This window comes from Gadus morhua, chromosome 9, assembly GCF_902167405.1.
Source record: "Gadus morhua chromosome 9, gadMor3.0, whole genome shotgun sequence".
In the NCBI taxonomy this organism is placed as follows: domain Eukaryota; kingdom Metazoa; phylum Chordata; class Actinopteri; order Gadiformes; family Gadidae; genus Gadus; species Gadus morhua.
Genome location: NC_044056.1, coordinates 504,532 through 522,497, shown reverse-complemented (window position 1 = coordinate 522,497; position 17,966 = coordinate 504,532). Strand labels below are relative to the sequence as shown.

At 48.0% G+C, this 17,966-nt stretch overlaps 2 protein-coding genes across 2 annotated transcripts; one reads left to right on the top strand and one right to left on the bottom strand.

The window, feature by feature from the left end:
* Nucleotides 1–125: 125 nt before the first annotated feature.
* On the bottom strand, nt 126–5,888 carry cpa5 (carboxypeptidase A5). The gene is made up of 11 exons (XM_030366621.1): nt 5,660–5,888; nt 5,067–5,148; nt 4,260–4,394; nt 3,689–3,793; nt 3,319–3,420; nt 3,068–3,169; nt 2,582–2,692; nt 2,408–2,498; nt 1,799–1,998; nt 1,515–1,599; nt 126–394 (listed from the first exon to the last, which is right to left on the bottom strand). Exons 1-11 carry the CDS (start codon nt 5,722–5,724, stop codon nt 207–209), a joined length of 1,266 nt encoding a protein of 421 aa, XP_030222481.1. The 5' UTR covers nt 5,725–5,888; the 3' UTR covers nt 126–206.
* Nucleotides 5,889–7,825: 1,937 nt separating this feature from the next.
* On the top strand, nt 7,826–17,610 carry tes (testis derived transcript (3 LIM domains)). The gene is made up of 8 exons (XM_030366247.1): nt 7,826–8,043; nt 10,359–10,444; nt 12,307–12,793; nt 13,187–13,568; nt 13,836–13,969; nt 14,310–14,525; nt 15,083–15,241; nt 16,536–17,610. The coding sequence occupies exons 1-8, from the start codon at nt 8,017–8,019 to the stop codon at nt 16,725–16,727; spliced, it is 1,683 nt and encodes a 560-aa protein (XP_030222107.1). The 5' UTR covers nt 7,826–8,016; the 3' UTR covers nt 16,728–17,610.
* Nucleotides 17,611–17,966: the final 356 nt, after the last annotated feature.

The window sequence follows — 17,966 nt, the reverse complement described above, 5'->3', positions numbered from 1 at the left end:
GTTCAAGATTAAGATGGGGCTAATGCACATTAATGATTTCAATATTTTTTACATAAATAGTGGAACGATATTGGAAACTAATGTAGATTAACATCCCTCTAAATAAAATTGCATGGGAGTCATGATGGCGGTTGAGTATTTTATTCCACCGCGTTCAGGGAACAGGCATTGCACCAGACAGTCCCTAGCATTGGTTGGCGGGCCACCTAGTAGGAGTTCCTGCTGCTGTGATCCATGATGGTCATCAGGGCCAGCCACGTCTCCTTGGCAGTGGGCAGGATCTGGTTGGCAGGGAGGATGAAGCCATAGCGGCCCGTGTCTCTCAGCTCAAAGGTGTAGGAGTACTTGATGCCCTGGTCGTAGGTCCAGTCAATGGTACCGCCACTGGCTTGGTCTAAAATGATATTACAATCTTTAAATATAAATACAATGGTCTACTCCTGCTTAAATGATCATAATTCATAATTATCGATGGATGCCCAGTACCATTCACCTCCAAAGTCAAGAGCCTCGGTGTCATCCTGGACAACACCCTCTCATTCGCACCCCATATTCACAACATCACCCGGACTGCATTCTTCCACCTCCGCAACATCGCCAGACTCCGCCCATCACTGACCCAATCCAGCACTGAAATCCTAGTTCACTCATTTGTCACATCACGCATAGACTACTGCAACGCCCTCCTCACCGGACTCCCCACCAAACTCATCAACAGACTGCAGATCATTCAGAACTCAGCCGCCCGGATCATCACCCGCACCAAATCATCTGACCACATCACCCCTGTCCTCATTCAACTTCACTGGCTCCCAGTACACTACCGTATCCAATACAAAACCCTACTCCTCACCTACAAAGCTCCACAACCTAGCCCCCAGTTATCTCTGTGACCTCCTCCAAGAATACACTCCCTCCCGCTCCCTCCGCTCAACCTCTGCTGGACTACTATGTATCCCCACATCACGACTCACTACAATGGGTGCCCGGTCATTCAGCTGTTCAGCACCCAGGCTCTGGAACTCCCTCCCCCCACACATAAAACAATCAGACACCATTACAACCTTCAAGTCACAACTCAAAACTCACCTGTTCAAACTCGCACACAACGTCTAACTGATCACTGTTTTGATTGTTTTTTTGTTTTGTTTTGTCTTGTTTTTGTTTTATTTATTTCTTATTGCTTATTTTTATTTATTTTTACACAATGTCTTTTTTTTTTAAATAATGTATGATGACTATATGCTCTGTAAGGTGACCTTGGGTGTCTTGAAAGGCGCCTCTAAATTAAATGTATTATTATTATTATTAAATGTTTTTGACATCTGCTTGCTGCCAGATATTCCTCTAACGGTCCAGCTGAAAAATCAGTAATGCTATTCATAGGACAAGGGTCCTAGCTAGGTTAAGGGTTAATTCAGAACCATTTGAAGGTTTCCTACCTCTTTAAAGTGTGACACTATTGGCTAGCATGGTGAGATGTGTATGGTGTGAGTATTGTTGGCCGAGCTTACAGATGGTGTTGATGATGCTGCCGTAGCGATAGCGCGTGCCGTACAGTGAAGCCAGGTTGGTGATTGCCTTCTTGGCCAGCTCGTTCTGTCGGATCAAGGTATTAACATGTTATGATCTTCAGATTATTTTTGGAAAACGCCTCTACTCATTACAGTTGCATGGCGATATGTTTCCATAGTAATAGTACAGGAATTCAACCACAACATTGATTAAAGACACATTGCTTCATGCATGATCCCCAACACTGCAGATGGACAACCGGAGGACCTGGCCCTGAACTCACCAGCTCCCCGTGGTCTCTGGCGGGGCTCTTGGTGAAGCCGTAGGGGAACAGCAGCATCTGGGAGTAGGCATGGATGGAGACGAAGGCCTTCATGTTGCCGTGGGACTTGACAAAGTCCACGATGGCCTTGACCTCAGACTCGGAGTTGGCGCTGGGTCCGCGGTACGTCTCGGAGCAAGGGCTGCTGCTGGCGCCCGCTCCTGAGCATCAGAACCACCATTAGAACGACGTGAACCAGTGCGAGGGCAGGGAGACCTGCTGCTCAACATAACGCTAACCGGCCTGCATTCATATAGAGCTTTATTCCTCAGCGCTTTACAATACGGCCGGACATCCCCCCGGTCACGCACACAATCACACCGACGGCGGAGTCACCCATGCAAGGCGACAGCCGGCTCGTCGGGAGCAGTAAGGGTTAGATAACTTGCTCAGGGACTACTCGACTCTCCAACCCGCTGTACCTTCTGAGCTACTGACGCCCGTCGTGGTTCAGGTAGGAGCCATCGTGCCCGCTATACTTCCTATGCTTGTTCATACTAGGTGTTTTAACTTTATGAGCCGTTGCTTTACAACAGTGAATGCACCGAGGGTGACTCCAGGGTGCCCCACCTCCGAAGCCTGCGTCCCAGTTCCTGTTGGGGTCCACTCCCACACAGGAGGACCCGGGGTTGGGCTTCCTGGTCTTACGCCACATGCGGTTCTGTTAAAACAGGATGGTTAGGGTAAGGGTTAGGGTTAATGTGTTTGTGTTTGTGTGTGTGGCAGCATCCCAGCTCGACTTGCCTTGGAGTGAGTGTAGGCGAAACCATCAGGGTTAGTCACAATCTCCAGGAAGATGTCCATCTTGTCGAGGATGGCCGTGAGGACCTGGTCCTTCCCATACGTATCCACAATCTAACCATTAGAGAAGAACGGTAGCCTGTTAACCTCCATTCAGGGCTGAACAACACATATACATAAATGCAATTCACACACCAGGGAATAGTTAGACTTTTGTGGTTATATTACACTTCAACAACCACACCACAGTGTGGCGTATGTCACATTATTGAATGGAAATTCAATCAGGTCAGGTCAGAAATTCAAACAGTACGTTTTTCGTCATATTAAAAATCTAATAATCATACGAAAATAGTAAAGCTATATTTTTCCATGGACAATTGTTAGGCCTACTACCATGTTTGAGCTAGCATGGTTTGAACCAGTATATTTGTTGGTCCCATTGACTATGGCAACAGATGTGGCCAAGTGTGTAGTTAATTCACTTACATTTTTGGCAAACCAGGTTCCGCTGGCCTGAGTGACCCATTCTCTGGAGTGGATTCCAGTGTCGAGCCAGATAGCCGGGCGACTAGTCCCACCGGTGCTGAACTACAGGAGAGTTTATCATTATTAAGACGAACACTTTCAAGCAGAGAGGGACAGAGGCAGAGTGAGAACGCGCACCTAGTCACACAGAAGGTTTCATCGGCCTCGGTTAGATTTCAGTCAAGGGTAAGGATTATATTCTGCGGGATTACCTTCAGCACGTTGATGGGGCGGCCCTCGTAGCTCCGACCAATCACAATCTTGCTGACCAGGTTGGGATTCTCACTCACCAGCATGTCCTGGAAATTGTAGATCTGAAGAAAACCAAAGTCTGTAAGTATATGGTGAAATTAAATTTCTTCAACGCCAACCACACCACTACATTTTTTAAATAAAAATAAAATATGTACTTTGCATATTATAATATGTGTAACATTTATAATTAATTTTAGTATTAGTATTATTATATATATTTTATTATGGTATAATATATTAGAGAAATGTCTAACAGCATTGTAGCATTGCCTTGACTATTTATTATGTTGTAATTAGTTAAGAGTTTGATGCTGGTTGGTTACGAGCCTCTTCGATGGTGTGGTATCTGGAGTAGTCGAAGGCGTCAGTGTTTCTGGGCTCAACATCACGTGTTGCAGCGTCCATCTCTTCCGCTTCCTCGTCCAACGCAACCTGAGAACGTACAGTGCACATATGTCTCTGACTACTTTAAGGAATCGTATCTTGCGTTTTACGTACCGTCACGTCTAAATGTGTTTGATCAACAGAAGTACAGTCGTAGTACAACTATTAACAATATGAAAAAAAAAAAGTTTATTTTTATTTTGTGTTTAGCAATTGGCGACGTCTAGTGGTTAAAATGAGTCCCTGCACGGTTCTCAGAAACAAATCGTGTCACCACCAGGAATATTATCATCGTCCTACCCCTCGTCAAATATCCGAACAATAAGCCCAATGTATGTTCTAAGAAGCATTTTAATAGCTGATCGGCATGCTTTTAATTCCTCTGTCAATATACCAATAAGTCCCTTGAAACATATCCAACTACGTCCGATTGTGCCAACTCTGACCCCGTATCTCCGTCCGCTCGTTCTCTCAGCGCTGCACCTCCGTACTGTTCTCATGCGGAGTCGTGTACCTGCAGGTCCCGGATCATGATCGAGTACTGGATCTCGTAGTAGTCCAGGTGGGACTTGACGGTGCTCAGACTGAAGGCGGGCACCCTGATGTCCACAGGGGTGCTCACATCACGCACCCCGATCCAGATGTCCAGCTGTCAGGTCAGAAGTCAAGAGGGCGGGTTAACCGGTGAGGGAAGGAAGCATGTTGATTGGTCATAAATTCCAATGAAATGAAAACGCACCGCAACATCACAAAAATAGATGGTGTGTGTGTGTGTGTGTGTGTGTGTGTGTGTGTGTGTGTGTGTGTGTGTGTGTGTGTGTGTGTGTGTGTGTGTGTGTGTGTGTGTGTGTGTGTGTGTGTGTGTGTGTGTGTCTAGTGTATTAATGATTTACCCTATTTATTTTCTGTAGAGAATAGTTTCCTTTAAAGCTTTAAAAAAACAGTTTTTCAAGACAATCTTCTCCTTTTATATTCTTGTTAGAGAACCGGCTCCAGACACCATTCGGCCGCTCCTGTGCTCCGTACCCCCCTATACCTATCCTAATACCTTATGCCTTTCTTCACACCCCCCCACACAGCCCCTGTTCAGCACCACAACCAGAGACCCAGCATTTAGTCACACTCACTACGGGCCCATGAATCCGGCCTAATGGAGTAGCTAACTACAGATCTCTAGTGTGTTTCTGTCTGCATGAAGCAACAAGCCCTGTGTGTGTTGTGTGAGTGGGCGAGCGAGTGAAGGGGTGAGGGGGAGAGGGGGAGGGGGAGAGGGTCAGTGGGGTGAGGGTTGAGTGGGTAATGGGGTGAGAGGGGGTGAGACCTGCAGGTGATCCAGGGCTTCCAAGTCCCGGAGGGCCGAGAGTTGGAGCTCATCCTTGGCCGAGATGCGCAGCACCTGGTGCCTGGTGAACACACGCACGCACGCACGCACGCACGCACACACACACACACACACACACCCATTAACACACACACACATTAACACACACACACACACACACACACACACACACACACACACACACACACACACACCCATTAACACACACACACATTAACACACACACACACACACACACATTAACACACAAATAAACACAGTTTGTAATCGCTTTTAAGTAATATTAAGACCCATGGCATTGGTAAAAATGTATTTTTCAGCAAACTGACACAGCTTTACTACATCCAAAGTGTACGTATCCATATGTTGGAGTATCACGTTACTTTTTTTTCATTGATATGCACCTGTTTTGTTTTGTCTATATTTGTGTGTTGCAGGTCATTGTGTAATTTCCCTAATATACACATTTACCCATCTCAGTCTCTCACTCACTCACTACCTCACTCACTCACTCACTCACTCACTCACTCACTCACTCACTCACTCACTCACTCACTCCCTCACTCACTCACCCATCGAAGGTGTCCCTGGCGAGGACCGCCAGCGACAGCGCGGCGAACACGAGCAGTGCCTTCATGGTAGCAGAGGAGAGTGTGGCCCCCGGCGCGGGCCCCTGGCTTTAAGCTCCTGACGGGGGGCGGAGGGCGGAGGCAGGGGCTGGGCTGATGTGGTGACGGCCCAGTAGCGGCCTCGCTTCAGGGGGGTCGGACCGGGGCCCGGCTGTTCGGGTTCCCACGGACGCTGTTTCGAAAACGTGTCCGTATCAGTCCCGTTAAAGTTTAAAGACTTTAAAACTTTAATATTAAAGTTTTGAAGCCCATCTTTATTGAATGCCTTAAACAAAAAAATAGGATTTTCATTAGATGAGTTTCCTTGTTCACACTGTTCACACCCAAAGACAACAACAGGAAGCAGTTCAGCACCTTGGGCTCATAAGGCCAAAGCGTTCAACAGCAGGGCGTTGATACAGCCTGAGCTTCACACAGAGCGGGAGATTACGCCTTTTATTGAATGTCATTTATTTTCTTTAATAATGTGTATATCTGGCATTATTTAAGTACATTTTGTTCTGAATTAAAAAAAAAGGTGTTCCCTTTTTTGAGCAAAGCAAACTGATGGCTGATACGACTGGTCAACGCCCACAAGCAGCCCGATGAGGCAATAGTGCTGATAAGACTTGGGTACAGGAAAAGGTCAAGAGATAATATGAGAGGTTTGGTCTACACCTGCTGTCTGCTCCTTACTTCACAGGATGTCAAGTTCATGTTCAAAAATAAAATCTAAATCTCCCTATGACCTGAACGCCCCCCTTCCCCCCCCCCCCCCCCCCCCCACACACACACACACACACACACACATAAACTCCCATTGCTTCAAATTGCAGGCTTTGCTTCCTGTGAGCCTGTATGGCCACAGACGACAGGGTGTCTGGGTAACTCTGTGATGAACTGGCCTCTGCTTCAGCATGTTTGTTATTTAGTCATCCAGTTCATTATTTAGTCCAGTCAATGTAATCTCCTCACGAGGTACGACAGCCTAAAGTGATTATTTCTCATCTGCTTGCCTTTTCTGACGAGCAGTCCAGAGAAGGGAAATGTTGTTTTGCTGCTGATCTCAAACACTTGAATCTGAATCTGTTGACCTTGTAAAAAAAAACATTTGGACACAAAATATTGCTTCATACTTTGTGCATCTTTTTTTTTATGTTTTATCTTATACACCAAAAATACATTTGCTACTTTAGCTTTTTAATTTTTTGTCATCACTATCATATGAATGTTGTTTTACTACATAGATGACCAGAGTGGCCATGTTGTACTGCATACATGATCTTTATAAGACCGCCTGACTTTGATGCTGCTCACCACAGGACCCTCGAATGAATGAATGCGTCGCTAATAACAAAATAAAAGCTCACCTTGCAGGGTTTAGCAAATGTTGGTCAAGCTTTGACTTTTTAGCACATCTATCAACTGCATGCTGAAGACCTAGAGGTGGTGTTGCTGCTTTGGGCCAGGCAGTGGCCAACAAGAGACTACTGAATGCCAGCCGCTCATGTGTTCAAGGGCAAGTTCAATAATTACATCCGCTCTATTGTCTGAGATGGCAGGGTGAGAAAGTGGTGTATTAATATGGGAGTGGACTACAAGACGAGGAGAGGAAGTCACGGTCTGCATCCCTGCTCACTTGCTTGACTTCCTTCCCCACGATGGTGACGAAGCAGCGGACTGAGGAGAAAGCAATGTCACTGCTCACTGAGAGGGTGCCAAAGAGGGAACCTCTCTCTCTCTCTCTTTCTCTCTCTCTCTCACACAGCAAGATCATTATTCACATATGTCACTATGTAAGTTAATTTGCCTAAGTGTGTGTGTGTGTGTGTGTGTGTGCGCGCGCGTGCGCGTGCGTGTGTGTGTGTCCGATCCTTCACACAGATCCTTTTCCTGAATACAGTATGTCCACGTGCATGCAATCAAAAGGTCAAACATCGGTCCTCACACTCTCAGCTCTGTATAGGTGTGTCTCATCTACAAAGCACAAGTCAACCACTGGACTCTGCCTTTGTTGGCCTCAGTCGTCAGAACACTCCTCCTACTACACGGTGATTGGCTGTTTTCCATTTTATTGGCCCCCCACTGTCCCTATCTAACTTTCTATTGGCCCGGAGTTGAGAGAACCCCAAAGGCGGAAGTGGTCTACCCCTCCCACGTTGAAGGAAGATTGAACCGGACTGGACGCCCGAAGTGGAATGAGAGTGTGATCTGGGCTGTGTGTCATCCCGAAAGTTTTGTGTCATTGCATGTTTTCTTGACAGTACCGCCGACATAAGCGCCGTGTTTGGTCCACTCACTAAGGAGGTCGAGCTGAAAGAATGGAGATCGAGAGAGAAGTTAAAAAGGTAGGGTATCCCGCCTTCATTGACCGACCTACACGGATCCGGTGACGCCCTGGGAGATGTGCCAGGGTTGTTGCAGGTGGCGTTAAACACTTTTAAATCGAAAATAGTTTCACCGCCATTCACCTTCATGGTATAACATTTTACCTCATTCTATAAACGGAATGTCCGGAGTCGCGACTTTACTGCCTTTATCTGCAGTGCAGCTTACGCTGCTTTTCATTCAATGGCACAGTTGCGGTTCCTTAGGGGTCGATGTGAAACCCGTGATTTGTTCTGACAGCGAACTGTTTTAACAACAGCAAATGTTGTTTTCATAGTAGCCACTCGTTCTCCTGCAGGCAAAAAGGTGTGTCACCTTCATACGAAGAAGTACGAGAAGGAATAGCGTTTGCATATTTTGTGAGGCATAAGCCTATTTTTTTCTAATCATAAAAGTGTGTGACATAGTTTGGTTGTCCCATTATATTCATGCATTTCCCTCAGAGTGAACACACACACACTTTCACATACACAAACTTTCACATACACGAACACACACATACACCCACCCTTGTGACAGATTTTCGGTCTTTAGTCATCCCTCTCAATGTTTGCTCAATATGATGACGTTTATGCAATCTTTGAGCTCAATGCTTAGAGTACATCATGGCTCATCTGGTCGTTGGAGACCTCAGACACTAAACACTATCATTGGAACCCGAGCTCTGCAGGTCCTTTTTAAAACGGTATACCAGTATATTATACACAGCGTGCAAGATTGCTGCAATTTGGGAAAAAAATACACATTACAACTAGTGACCTGACCGTACAATCTCCGTTTATTGCACAGTCCACTCCTGCCTTGAGGAGTGGACTGAGTTTAAACTCTGCCGTGGAAGAACAAAACATCCAGAGAGGGTTATGGTTCGACTCCATCAATCTCCTGATATCCAAACATTTACATTTGCATTAAAATCGTTAATGGGTGTTTTCTTCTGTATTGACTCAACAGCCAGATTTAGTGCTGGTTTTAAAACCACTGTTTATGAGCACATACAATTATATACTCTGGAGGATTTGCTGTCGTGGGGGACGCAGACAAGGCGCAGTGACCGTAAGCTTTGTCAAATGAAAATGAGAATATAGGCAGGGGGGGTTGGTGGGGTCTAACTACTCCTGAGTACAGAGTAGTTCCTGTTTTGAATGCTTTGTCGCAGACATGGCAGTGATCAACAAAGCAGTCTAGTCATAGCTTATGCTTCCTTGAGATTTGAGCCTTAAATTACACTCACTATTAAAAGCAGGCAGGAGGGGGCGGTGGATGACATAACGTGGCTGAAGTGTGGAGAATGTGTTGGCTCAGGCTTTATATTCATCACCTAATGGTGCAGCCGGCCAGCATCTGAAGGTTAGAGGGATCTCACTCTTTTGAGTTGCCTTGCTGAGAAACAGTTACTATTAAGATGGGTTCTAAGACTACAAAGATGGGTTCCTGCTACAGTTTTACTAATTCTTGGTAGAAACTTAGGATGAGAGCTTCTTGTTCATTTCCACCTTTTTTTAACCAATGTGAGTTATTAAGTTTATTAAGTTATTGTTTTTGGGGTCCTTGCTTTTTAGTATATTTGTGTTTTTATTGACAGATGGGAGGAGGGGGGGCTGTATGAGCCATGCTCTTATAAGAGGCATTCCTCAGTAGTGGACGAAATGTGGGTCAAAAGGACTCCCTCAGACACAGGGGGAGCTCGGAGGAGGGGGGGGGGTTGCGGGGGCCAGACAGACATCATGGGATACATGACCATTTATGGTCACGATCAGATGGGACGGCTCAGGATCTGCCCCAGCAGGGATTGATCCAGATGTTGGAGGATTGATACAGATGTTGGAGGATAGGATCGCGGCCGCAGCGCCAAGAACTGTCAATATGAATAATGTGGTAGTTTGAACTCTTCCAACTATGCCTCGTCACAGGGTCGTTCTTCAAACACAAGAGAGTAACTAAGGACCCAAGAACTACTGCGTTGTAGACTATAAGCAATTATATAGCGAGAGAGCAATCCTGTTACCTTACATTTCATTACTAAACCATCTCTGCCCAAGCATCCAAACCATATTTAGGATGCACAATTTAGCCTCCATATTATGTTAATATTTAACTGAGTCTGTTTGTTTAGTTATAATATGAAGAACTGGCTCTGGGCACGGGTCACAGAAGATCTCCAACCCTGAGGCTATTAAATAATGTATCCAGCTTAATGCATGCAGGCCATCGAATGGGTCTCTCATCTAACCTCCTCTCCTGTCCTCTCCTCTCCTCTCCTCTCCTCTGCCACCAGATGACCCTGGGTCATGACTTTGGGGCGGGGGCTGCCTGCCTCAAGTGCAAGGAGAAGTGCGAGGGCTTCGAGCTGCACTTCTGGAGGTGAGTCACACACACACAAGAACACATGCACATGAACTCAGGCACACCGGCCCTCACATGTTAAAGGCCCCGTGACATGCCACCAGGTGTGAGTGTGGCCGTTACAAGCCTTTTGGAAAATCTGCGTGTCCACCTAGATGTGTGACGGTTAGATGAACAGTGTTGGCTACAGTCCACTGGGTAGGCCGGTAGACTGATCTATCCATCACACATCTAGGTGGACACGCCCACCTGTGGTGTCATAAGGGACCGATTTTCAAAAAGGCTTGTAACGGCTAATCACACCACACCTGGAGGCATGTCATGGGACCTTTACGGTAAAGCAGGGTTGGGCAATATCGACTACAGTGAAAGGTTATTAAACAGCTTTTTAGCTCATAATACACTACCTTTCTGTGTAAAAGAGCAGAACTGAATCTCAACATATCTACTTTTATATGTGTGATCCCAGTCCTGACCTTCATATAATCAGAATCATGAAGCGGGGAGCAGGCAGATAAAGGCATCCAGGCCTGGTTGTGGATTGGAGGGTTAAAATCTGTTGCAAGCAGGATTGAAAGCTAACAGATGTGTGTTTCTCTCTCGCTCTTGCTCTCTCATATAACACAACCCACATAACACAACCTGTCCTAACATGTAAAGCTACACAGCCCTCTCTCAATAACGTTTCAAACCTCATCATTTATCATTTAAGGGCATGTCTTCTCATCCTAATCCTATGGGCCTATATACACTCTTAATGTATTTCTTATTGCATTGAAATTAGTATGATAAACCCATAGTCTTTTGACCTTCTTCCATGGTCAGATAATTATTATATTTACCCAACATGGCCCGTCATATTGTCCTGGGTGCTGAGGATTTATTGAAATGCAAAAGTTTTAACTGGAGAACATTTGTTCATATTTTAATCATGTTAATGGAGAAAACACAGCTTTAAAGTGTGACTCAAAGGTAGGCCCATACTTGCAGAAAAGTTACAAAGATAATTGATTGCATATATGGTAGAGCAGAAAGAGCTCACACTACCACGAACCCAATGATTCTAAAGTGAAATGTAATTAATCATAAACATGTACCACAATGAGCACCTCAGTTAGCAATATTGCAGTTGCAAGTATGCTAGACATGACATATTATGTCATGACCGGTCCAACCTCAAAAACGAGGTGCAGGGCTTTGAGCTGCACGCCCTCCTGTGGTTGAACGCTGAATTGTAGGGAGTGGTCTATAAAGCAGAGATAGAAGGTGGGACATTGGTTTGCTCCCACATCCAAAATCGTGCAGGTTAGAGCAGTTGGAGTGCCTACAGTCCCACAAGAATGCCCCCTTCCTCTGTGACCCTGAATGTCCCCCTCCCTGCCTCATCCCTCTAGTTCTTAACTTCTTATTAGTAAACGCTACACGTGAACCCCCTGAGATGGTGCAATTTGATTGGTTCGCTTCTCGGGATATTGGGCAGTACCCCATGATTGAGATCTCAAACTCGGGATATTGCGTGATGGTCGTCGCTAATAAATAGACAAATAAATCCCGGCGAAAAGTGTTATATTTTTTTATTTTGGGGGTAGTGTGTAGAATATATAACAATAATTCACCTCAGGCTCCAGGAATCGTGGGGAGTAACCACTATTCACTTTGCCTTCGGTGAATAATTGTTAAATATTATAATATACTCTAAATGAAGGGTTAGTGTTTCAATGACTGCACAAGTCATGACCTGATGTTACAAAATAAGGTCCAACTATCACGGTGAAGCACCACGATGTCTGGGTGATGCACAGACACCACCTAACACCTCCACCCCCGCTCCACCCTCAGAACCTCACCCGCCTCCTTCTGTCCGTCTTCCTCGTCCGCAGGAAGATCTGCCGCAACTGCAAATGTGGGCTGGCCGACCACAACGTGCACATGGAGTCGGAGGAGAGCAAGAAGGTGGGCAAGCTGTTCGAGGACACCAAGTACACAGGGCTCATCGCCAAGCTGAAGACGGAGGGCGTGCCCACCTACAGGGGCAACATGGCGGCCGCCTCCACGCTCAGCCCCGCCTCCTCTTCCCTGGTGCGCCCCGCCTTCGGCGGCACCGCAGCTCCGCCCGCCTCCTCCTCCTCCTCCTCCTCCTCCTCCTCCCCCTCCAACGCTGCGTCCGGCCCGTTCGGCGGCCCTGCCGGTGCTGTTGCCGGGGCCGGGGCGGCAGCCGCCCCCCCTGGCCGGTCTGGGAAGTGCCCCGCCCCCGCCGCACCCGCCAAGGTCACCATCACCCCGGTGAAGGGCGTGGCCGTGCCGGTGAACGCCGGCACCTCGTCTGTGACGTACGAGTGGGCGCCCCCGGGGGCCAATAAATACATGGTAAGACCCCCCCCCGTGTGTGTGTGTGTGTGTGTGTGTGTGTGTGTGTGTGTGTGTGTGTGTGTGTGTGTGTGTGTGTGTGTGTGTGTGTGTGTGTGTGTGTGTGTGTGTGTGTGTTCTATACTTCCCATTAACTCTGTTACTATCATATGACTGGTCCATGGTTATCCCGTGTGCCGATCCTTAGCCTTGGTATCAGCGCCTCCTGCCTTGTGCGCGATGGTCTGGCTCTCCTGATGCATTCCAGCGATATTAAAGGTCCCATGACGTGCCACCAGTAAGGCCAATCACACCACACCTGGCGGCATGTCAGGGGGCCTTAAGGTGAGGCTCAGGGGACGGCCTGGGTCTGTGGGCGCACCTCTCACCCCGAGTCCTCTCTCCGCTCTGCAGGCGGTGCGCTACATCGAGCTGCTGCCCCCGGGGAAGCGTCCGGTGAAGGGCTCGGAGGGCGCCGAGTACCGCCGGCAGCAGATGGCGGTCCAGCTGCCGGAGCACGACCAGGACCCCGCCCTGTGCCACGAGCTCAGCCCCGCCGAGGTGGCGCTGATGGAGCAGTACGTCCGCAAGTACAAGGACGACGCACTGGGCATGGGCGACGTCCGGCTGCCCGAGGAGATGGCCCTGCTGCGGGCCGGGGGGGCAGGGGGGCCCGGGGGGGCAGGGGGCCCGGGAGGGCCGGGGGGGCCGGGAGGGTTCGGCGCTGCCGCTTCAGGGGCCGGTTCAGGACCGGCCCATGCGGGGGCCGGGGGGGGTGCTGGCTATGGGCCTGGGGGGCACGGGGCCCCTGGGTCTGGGGGGCACGGGGCCCCAGCCGGTGCAGCCTCAGCCTACGGGTCGGGGGCGGGTGGGCACGGGGCCCCTGGCTATGGGCCTGGGGGGCACGGGGCCCCTGGGTCTGGGCCTGGGGGGCTCGGGGCCCCTGGCTATGGGCCCGGGGGGCACGGGGCCCCTGGGTCTGGGTCTGGGGGGCTCGGGGCCCCTGGCTATGGGCCCGGGGGGCACGGGGCCCCTGGGTCTGGGTCTGGGGGGCACGGGGCTCCTGGGTCTGGGGGGCACGGGGCCCCTGGGTCTGGGTCCGTGGGGGGCCCGGGGCTGGGAGAGGTGGCCCGGGCTGCGGGGGCTGGAGCCCTGGGCGTCCCTGGAGGAGACGTGGGCGCAGCGGAGCAGAGCTTTGTGAGTACCCGGCGACCGTTGGTCTCCTCCCCTCAGACAGAGCAGCAGTGTCGGGGCCTCCCTTGGTTTGGATCTCACATCCAGTAATGTATTGAGGCGCATCCACATCTCTGACCCTCCTCCAGAACATCACACTGCGATGTGTCACACCACACAGCCTTAGGTCGCCGGACACAGGATTCCACCAAGATGTGTTTTAATCGGTTCTGAGTTAAAAAAAAAACCGCCCTTCAGTCAATTATCAACCTTCTCTCTCGCTCTCGCTCTCGCTCACTCTCGCTCTGTCTCCCCCTCTCCGCCCCTCCCTCTCCCTCTCTGTCTCCCTCCCTCCCCCCCTCAGTCGTGCAGCCACTGCCAGCTGCCCATGCGTCGTGGCGAGCCGGCGGTGTACGCTGAGCGCGCCGGCTACGACCAGCTGTGGCACCCAGCCTGCTTCGTCTGCTGCAAGTGCAGCGAGCTGCTGGTCGACATGATCTACTTCTGGAAGAAGGGGAAGCTGTACTGCGGCCGTCACTATGGCGACAGCGAGAAGCCCCGCTGCGGGGGCTGTGACGAGGTGGGAGGGGTTCGGGGACAACACAAACCTTTTATTTACTTCTGATCATGTCATAAAGGGCTATGAAGGTGTGCATTATGCATCAGAAATCACGCTAGATCAAATCCATTGCATTTCACATCATTGCAGTCTATGGATTATCCGTCTAATATACCTTTTGACACTTTCCTGATAAGATGTTTGTTAGGTGAGTAGTTGGTGCATCCCTTTGTGATTGGTTTTTAGACCAGGTTGTCTTATCACTTTAAGGTTGAAATTAGGTTTGGGGTTATGGTTAATTTTTGACTGCTGTTGTATTCCATATTATCTTTCCTGGAATGGAGATGTAAGTGTTACTTTTCAAGGATCTTCAGTCATTGTTTGACTCTCTTCCCTTGTGTCTTTGTGTTTCCCTGTGTATTGTTTGTTGGTTTCGCCTGTGTATTTGTGTGTGTGGAGTGTGTTTCCCCTGTGTATTTCTATGCGTCTGTGTGTGTGTTTCCCTGTGTATTTGTATGCGTTTGTGTGTGTTTTGTGTTTCCCTGTGTGTGTATGTGTATGTGGTCTTTCATGTACAGCTGATCTTCAGTAACGAGTACACGCAGGCCGAGGATCAGAACTGGCACTTGAAGCACTTCTGTTGCTTTGAGTGCGACTGTGTTCTGGCCGGGGAGACCTACGTGATGGAGAAGGACAAGCCCCTCTGCAGACCCTGCTACATCAACACCTACAGCGTGGTGTGTGTGTGTGTGTGTGTGTGTGTGTGTGTGTGTGTGTGTGTGTGTGTGTGTGTGTGTGTGTGTGTGTGTGTGTGTGTGTGTGTGTGTGTGTGTGTGTGTGTGTGTGTGTGTGTGTGTGTTACACGGCTCTTCTCAATACTGTGGAACGCTCCATTCACTTGCATGGGCCTTCCCGACTCCTGGAGTGAATTCTTTTTTTGACCGTTGCTAAGCATATAATGACCGCTGTCAAGGAAAGGGGATTTTAGTCCGGTAACTTATCAACCCCAGCGTATTCAGTTGCCAAGCGACGTCAATGTCTTTGACGGACTAATTCTCTGCTGATCAAAACTATGAATGGTAATTGTAAAAGGACACACTGTGTCAAGTTATTTTTTCGGCAAGTTGTAATGAGTGGGATAATGTATAGACCACCGGTCATTTCGATAATGACCGGTGGTCTATACACTATCCCTTACGTATGTGTGCACATGTAGGTCTGATAGCTTGTTTAACTTTCTGAGCATTTGTTGGTTTTTCTCTCTGTCCGCTTATGATACCATAGCTTCGTGGGTCAGGTTTTCTGTATCTGGCCATCCTAGCCTTACAGCTGGTCATTCTGATATATCGCTGTAAAGTTAGTTACTCATTATCTTAGTTAATCAGACATTAAGGATAATTAAGGATCAGCAAGACACCCTTATCGGTATCTTATCTCCCCACTGCCAATATTCACTTCCTTACCACATTAAACAAACCCACGTATGGACTGACCCTTTGTCTGAATCGGTCTGTTGAATACAATAAAACAGTCCGCCCCCTATCTCGCCCAACCCAACCCATCAGTCCAGACTTCAACCTGTTTACCTCCCCCTACTAACACTACTAACTACTAACACCTCCCCCTACTAACCCTAACCCCAACCCAACCCATCACTGCAGACTTCAACCTGTTTACCTCCCCCTACTAACACTACTAACTACTAACACCTCCCCCTACTAACCCTAACCCCAACCCAACCCATCACTGCAGACTTCAACCTGTTTACCTCCCCCTACTGACCCTCCATCCTCCCTACCCTAACCTCCACCCCTACCCCAAGGGTTTTTTAGCTTTTAAGAATTGATTTATTCTCCTACATGATTACTAACTCTCTATTGTTGAAGTATGTCCTGCTTGTATGTGCCTGACCACAAATGAAGTTTGTTGACAGTTGTTTGACTTTGAGTTGAATCGGACGTCCTGCGTCCAGCCGTCTCTAACCCCCGGCCCCCCCGGCCCCCCGCCCCCTCTCGCTCCCTCTCGCTCCAGCGGTGCGTGTCCTGCCAGCAGCAGCTGGAGCCCGAGGCCCAGCGCGTGTCCTACGGCGACTACCACTGGCACGGCGAGCCCCGGTGCTTCCAGTGCTCCGGCTGCGCCAAGTGTCTGATGGGGGAGCGCTTCATGGCCGTGCAGGACAAGCTCTTCTGCTCCGTGGAGTGCAAGAAGAAGACGCCCGCCTGAGCGACGGAACGGCGGCCAGGCACAAGATACTGAACCGAGCGCAATCAAAGTGTGTGTGTGTGTGTGTGTGTGTGTGTGTGTGTGTGTGTGTGTGTGTGTGTGTGTGTGTGTGTGTGTGTGTGTGTGTGTGTGTGTGTGTGTGTGTGTGTGTGTGTGTGTGTGTGTGTGTGTGTGGAGACAAGATGTGGCAGATGATGATGATGGTGGGAGATAAAGGTCCCGTTCTCTCTGAACAACGGCATTGCTTGACATCTCTGGAATTTGCAATTCCAAAAATCCACCTATATAAACGGTGACTAGTATTTGAGATAGATAAAGTCAATATCTATGCATCGCCTTTCTAAACTGCCTTCACTAGGTGGCACACTTTCCCCACGAATATCTCTACAGCTTCACTCTTGGCTTCTTTTCTCTTTTTCATTTGCTGATGAGATTAATATTGTTTGGCTTGTGAATCATCTCTGGCCCAGACTACTGATTTTCTCCAGACTAACAATACCATTCCCATATGTGGTGAAGGTTCTTCATTTGGCTGATTTGAAAAAAGATATGGATCAATAAACTGCAGTTCATATTGTTCTAATAGAGCCATCACTCTGAAGGGAAAACATTTGTCAAAGAACTAAAAACCTAAGTTACAATGTAGAATTGTAGGATACGATAAAAATTGTAAGTGTATGGACTTTAGTGTCTTCAAGGCAACATTGGATACTAGTAATGACCAATTATGACCCAATGTTTACAACTTAATGACAAAATATCAAATTCAATTGATTTAATAACACATTTTCTACAATTACTTTTTGATATACTTTCATTGATTTTCAATTGTTTCCATTTTGTAATCGACAGATTTTCTATTAAAAAAACAAATGTCTTGACATTTTCATCTTTCATTTAATCTCAGGTGACATGGTTTATGGTGTACCTGACATCCTGCCATGGTAACCATGAGCATAACGCATGCAACTATAGAACAAAAGGCCATATTGTGTTGAACAAGCCCTAGGAAAAATGCATAATGTATCTCTTTAGCCATATATTTTCCGTTCCAATATCGTGCAATGTCCTAATTAATCATAGCTGATAATTTTATCCAAGGCAACTTCGTTTGTGAATCATGGGGTTTGCATGCATCTAGCAGGCTATACCCAAAAAGGCCTTCTGCAGCAATTTACGCAGTGATAAAATACAGTAGTATTATATTTCATTCAATACTATTATCATTTAAACACGCTT

Coding starts and splice junctions, on each gene's coding strand:
- tes (XM_030366247.1), top strand. CDS start 8,017: ATGGAGATCGAGAGAGAAGTTAAAAAG. Junction 13,569..13,835: donor TGCTGGCTATGGGCCTGGGG/GGCACGGGGCCC, acceptor GGCACGGGGCTC/CTGGGTCTGGGGGGCACGGG. Junction 13,970..14,309: donor GCGCAGCGGAGCAGAGCTTT/GTGAGTACCCGG, acceptor TCCCCCCCTCAG/TCGTGCAGCCACTGCCAGCT.
- cpa5 (XM_030366621.1), bottom strand. CDS start 5,724: ATGAAGGCACTGCTCGTGTTCGCCGCGCTGTCGCTGGCGGTCCTCGCC. Junction 5,149..5,659: donor GCCAGGGACACCTTCGATGG/GTGAGTGAGTGA, acceptor TGTGTTCACCAG/GCACCAGGTGCTGCGCATCT. Junction 3,421..3,688: donor GATACCACACCATCGAAGAG/GCTCGTAACCAA, acceptor GGTTTTCTTCAG/ATCTACAATTTCCAGGACAT.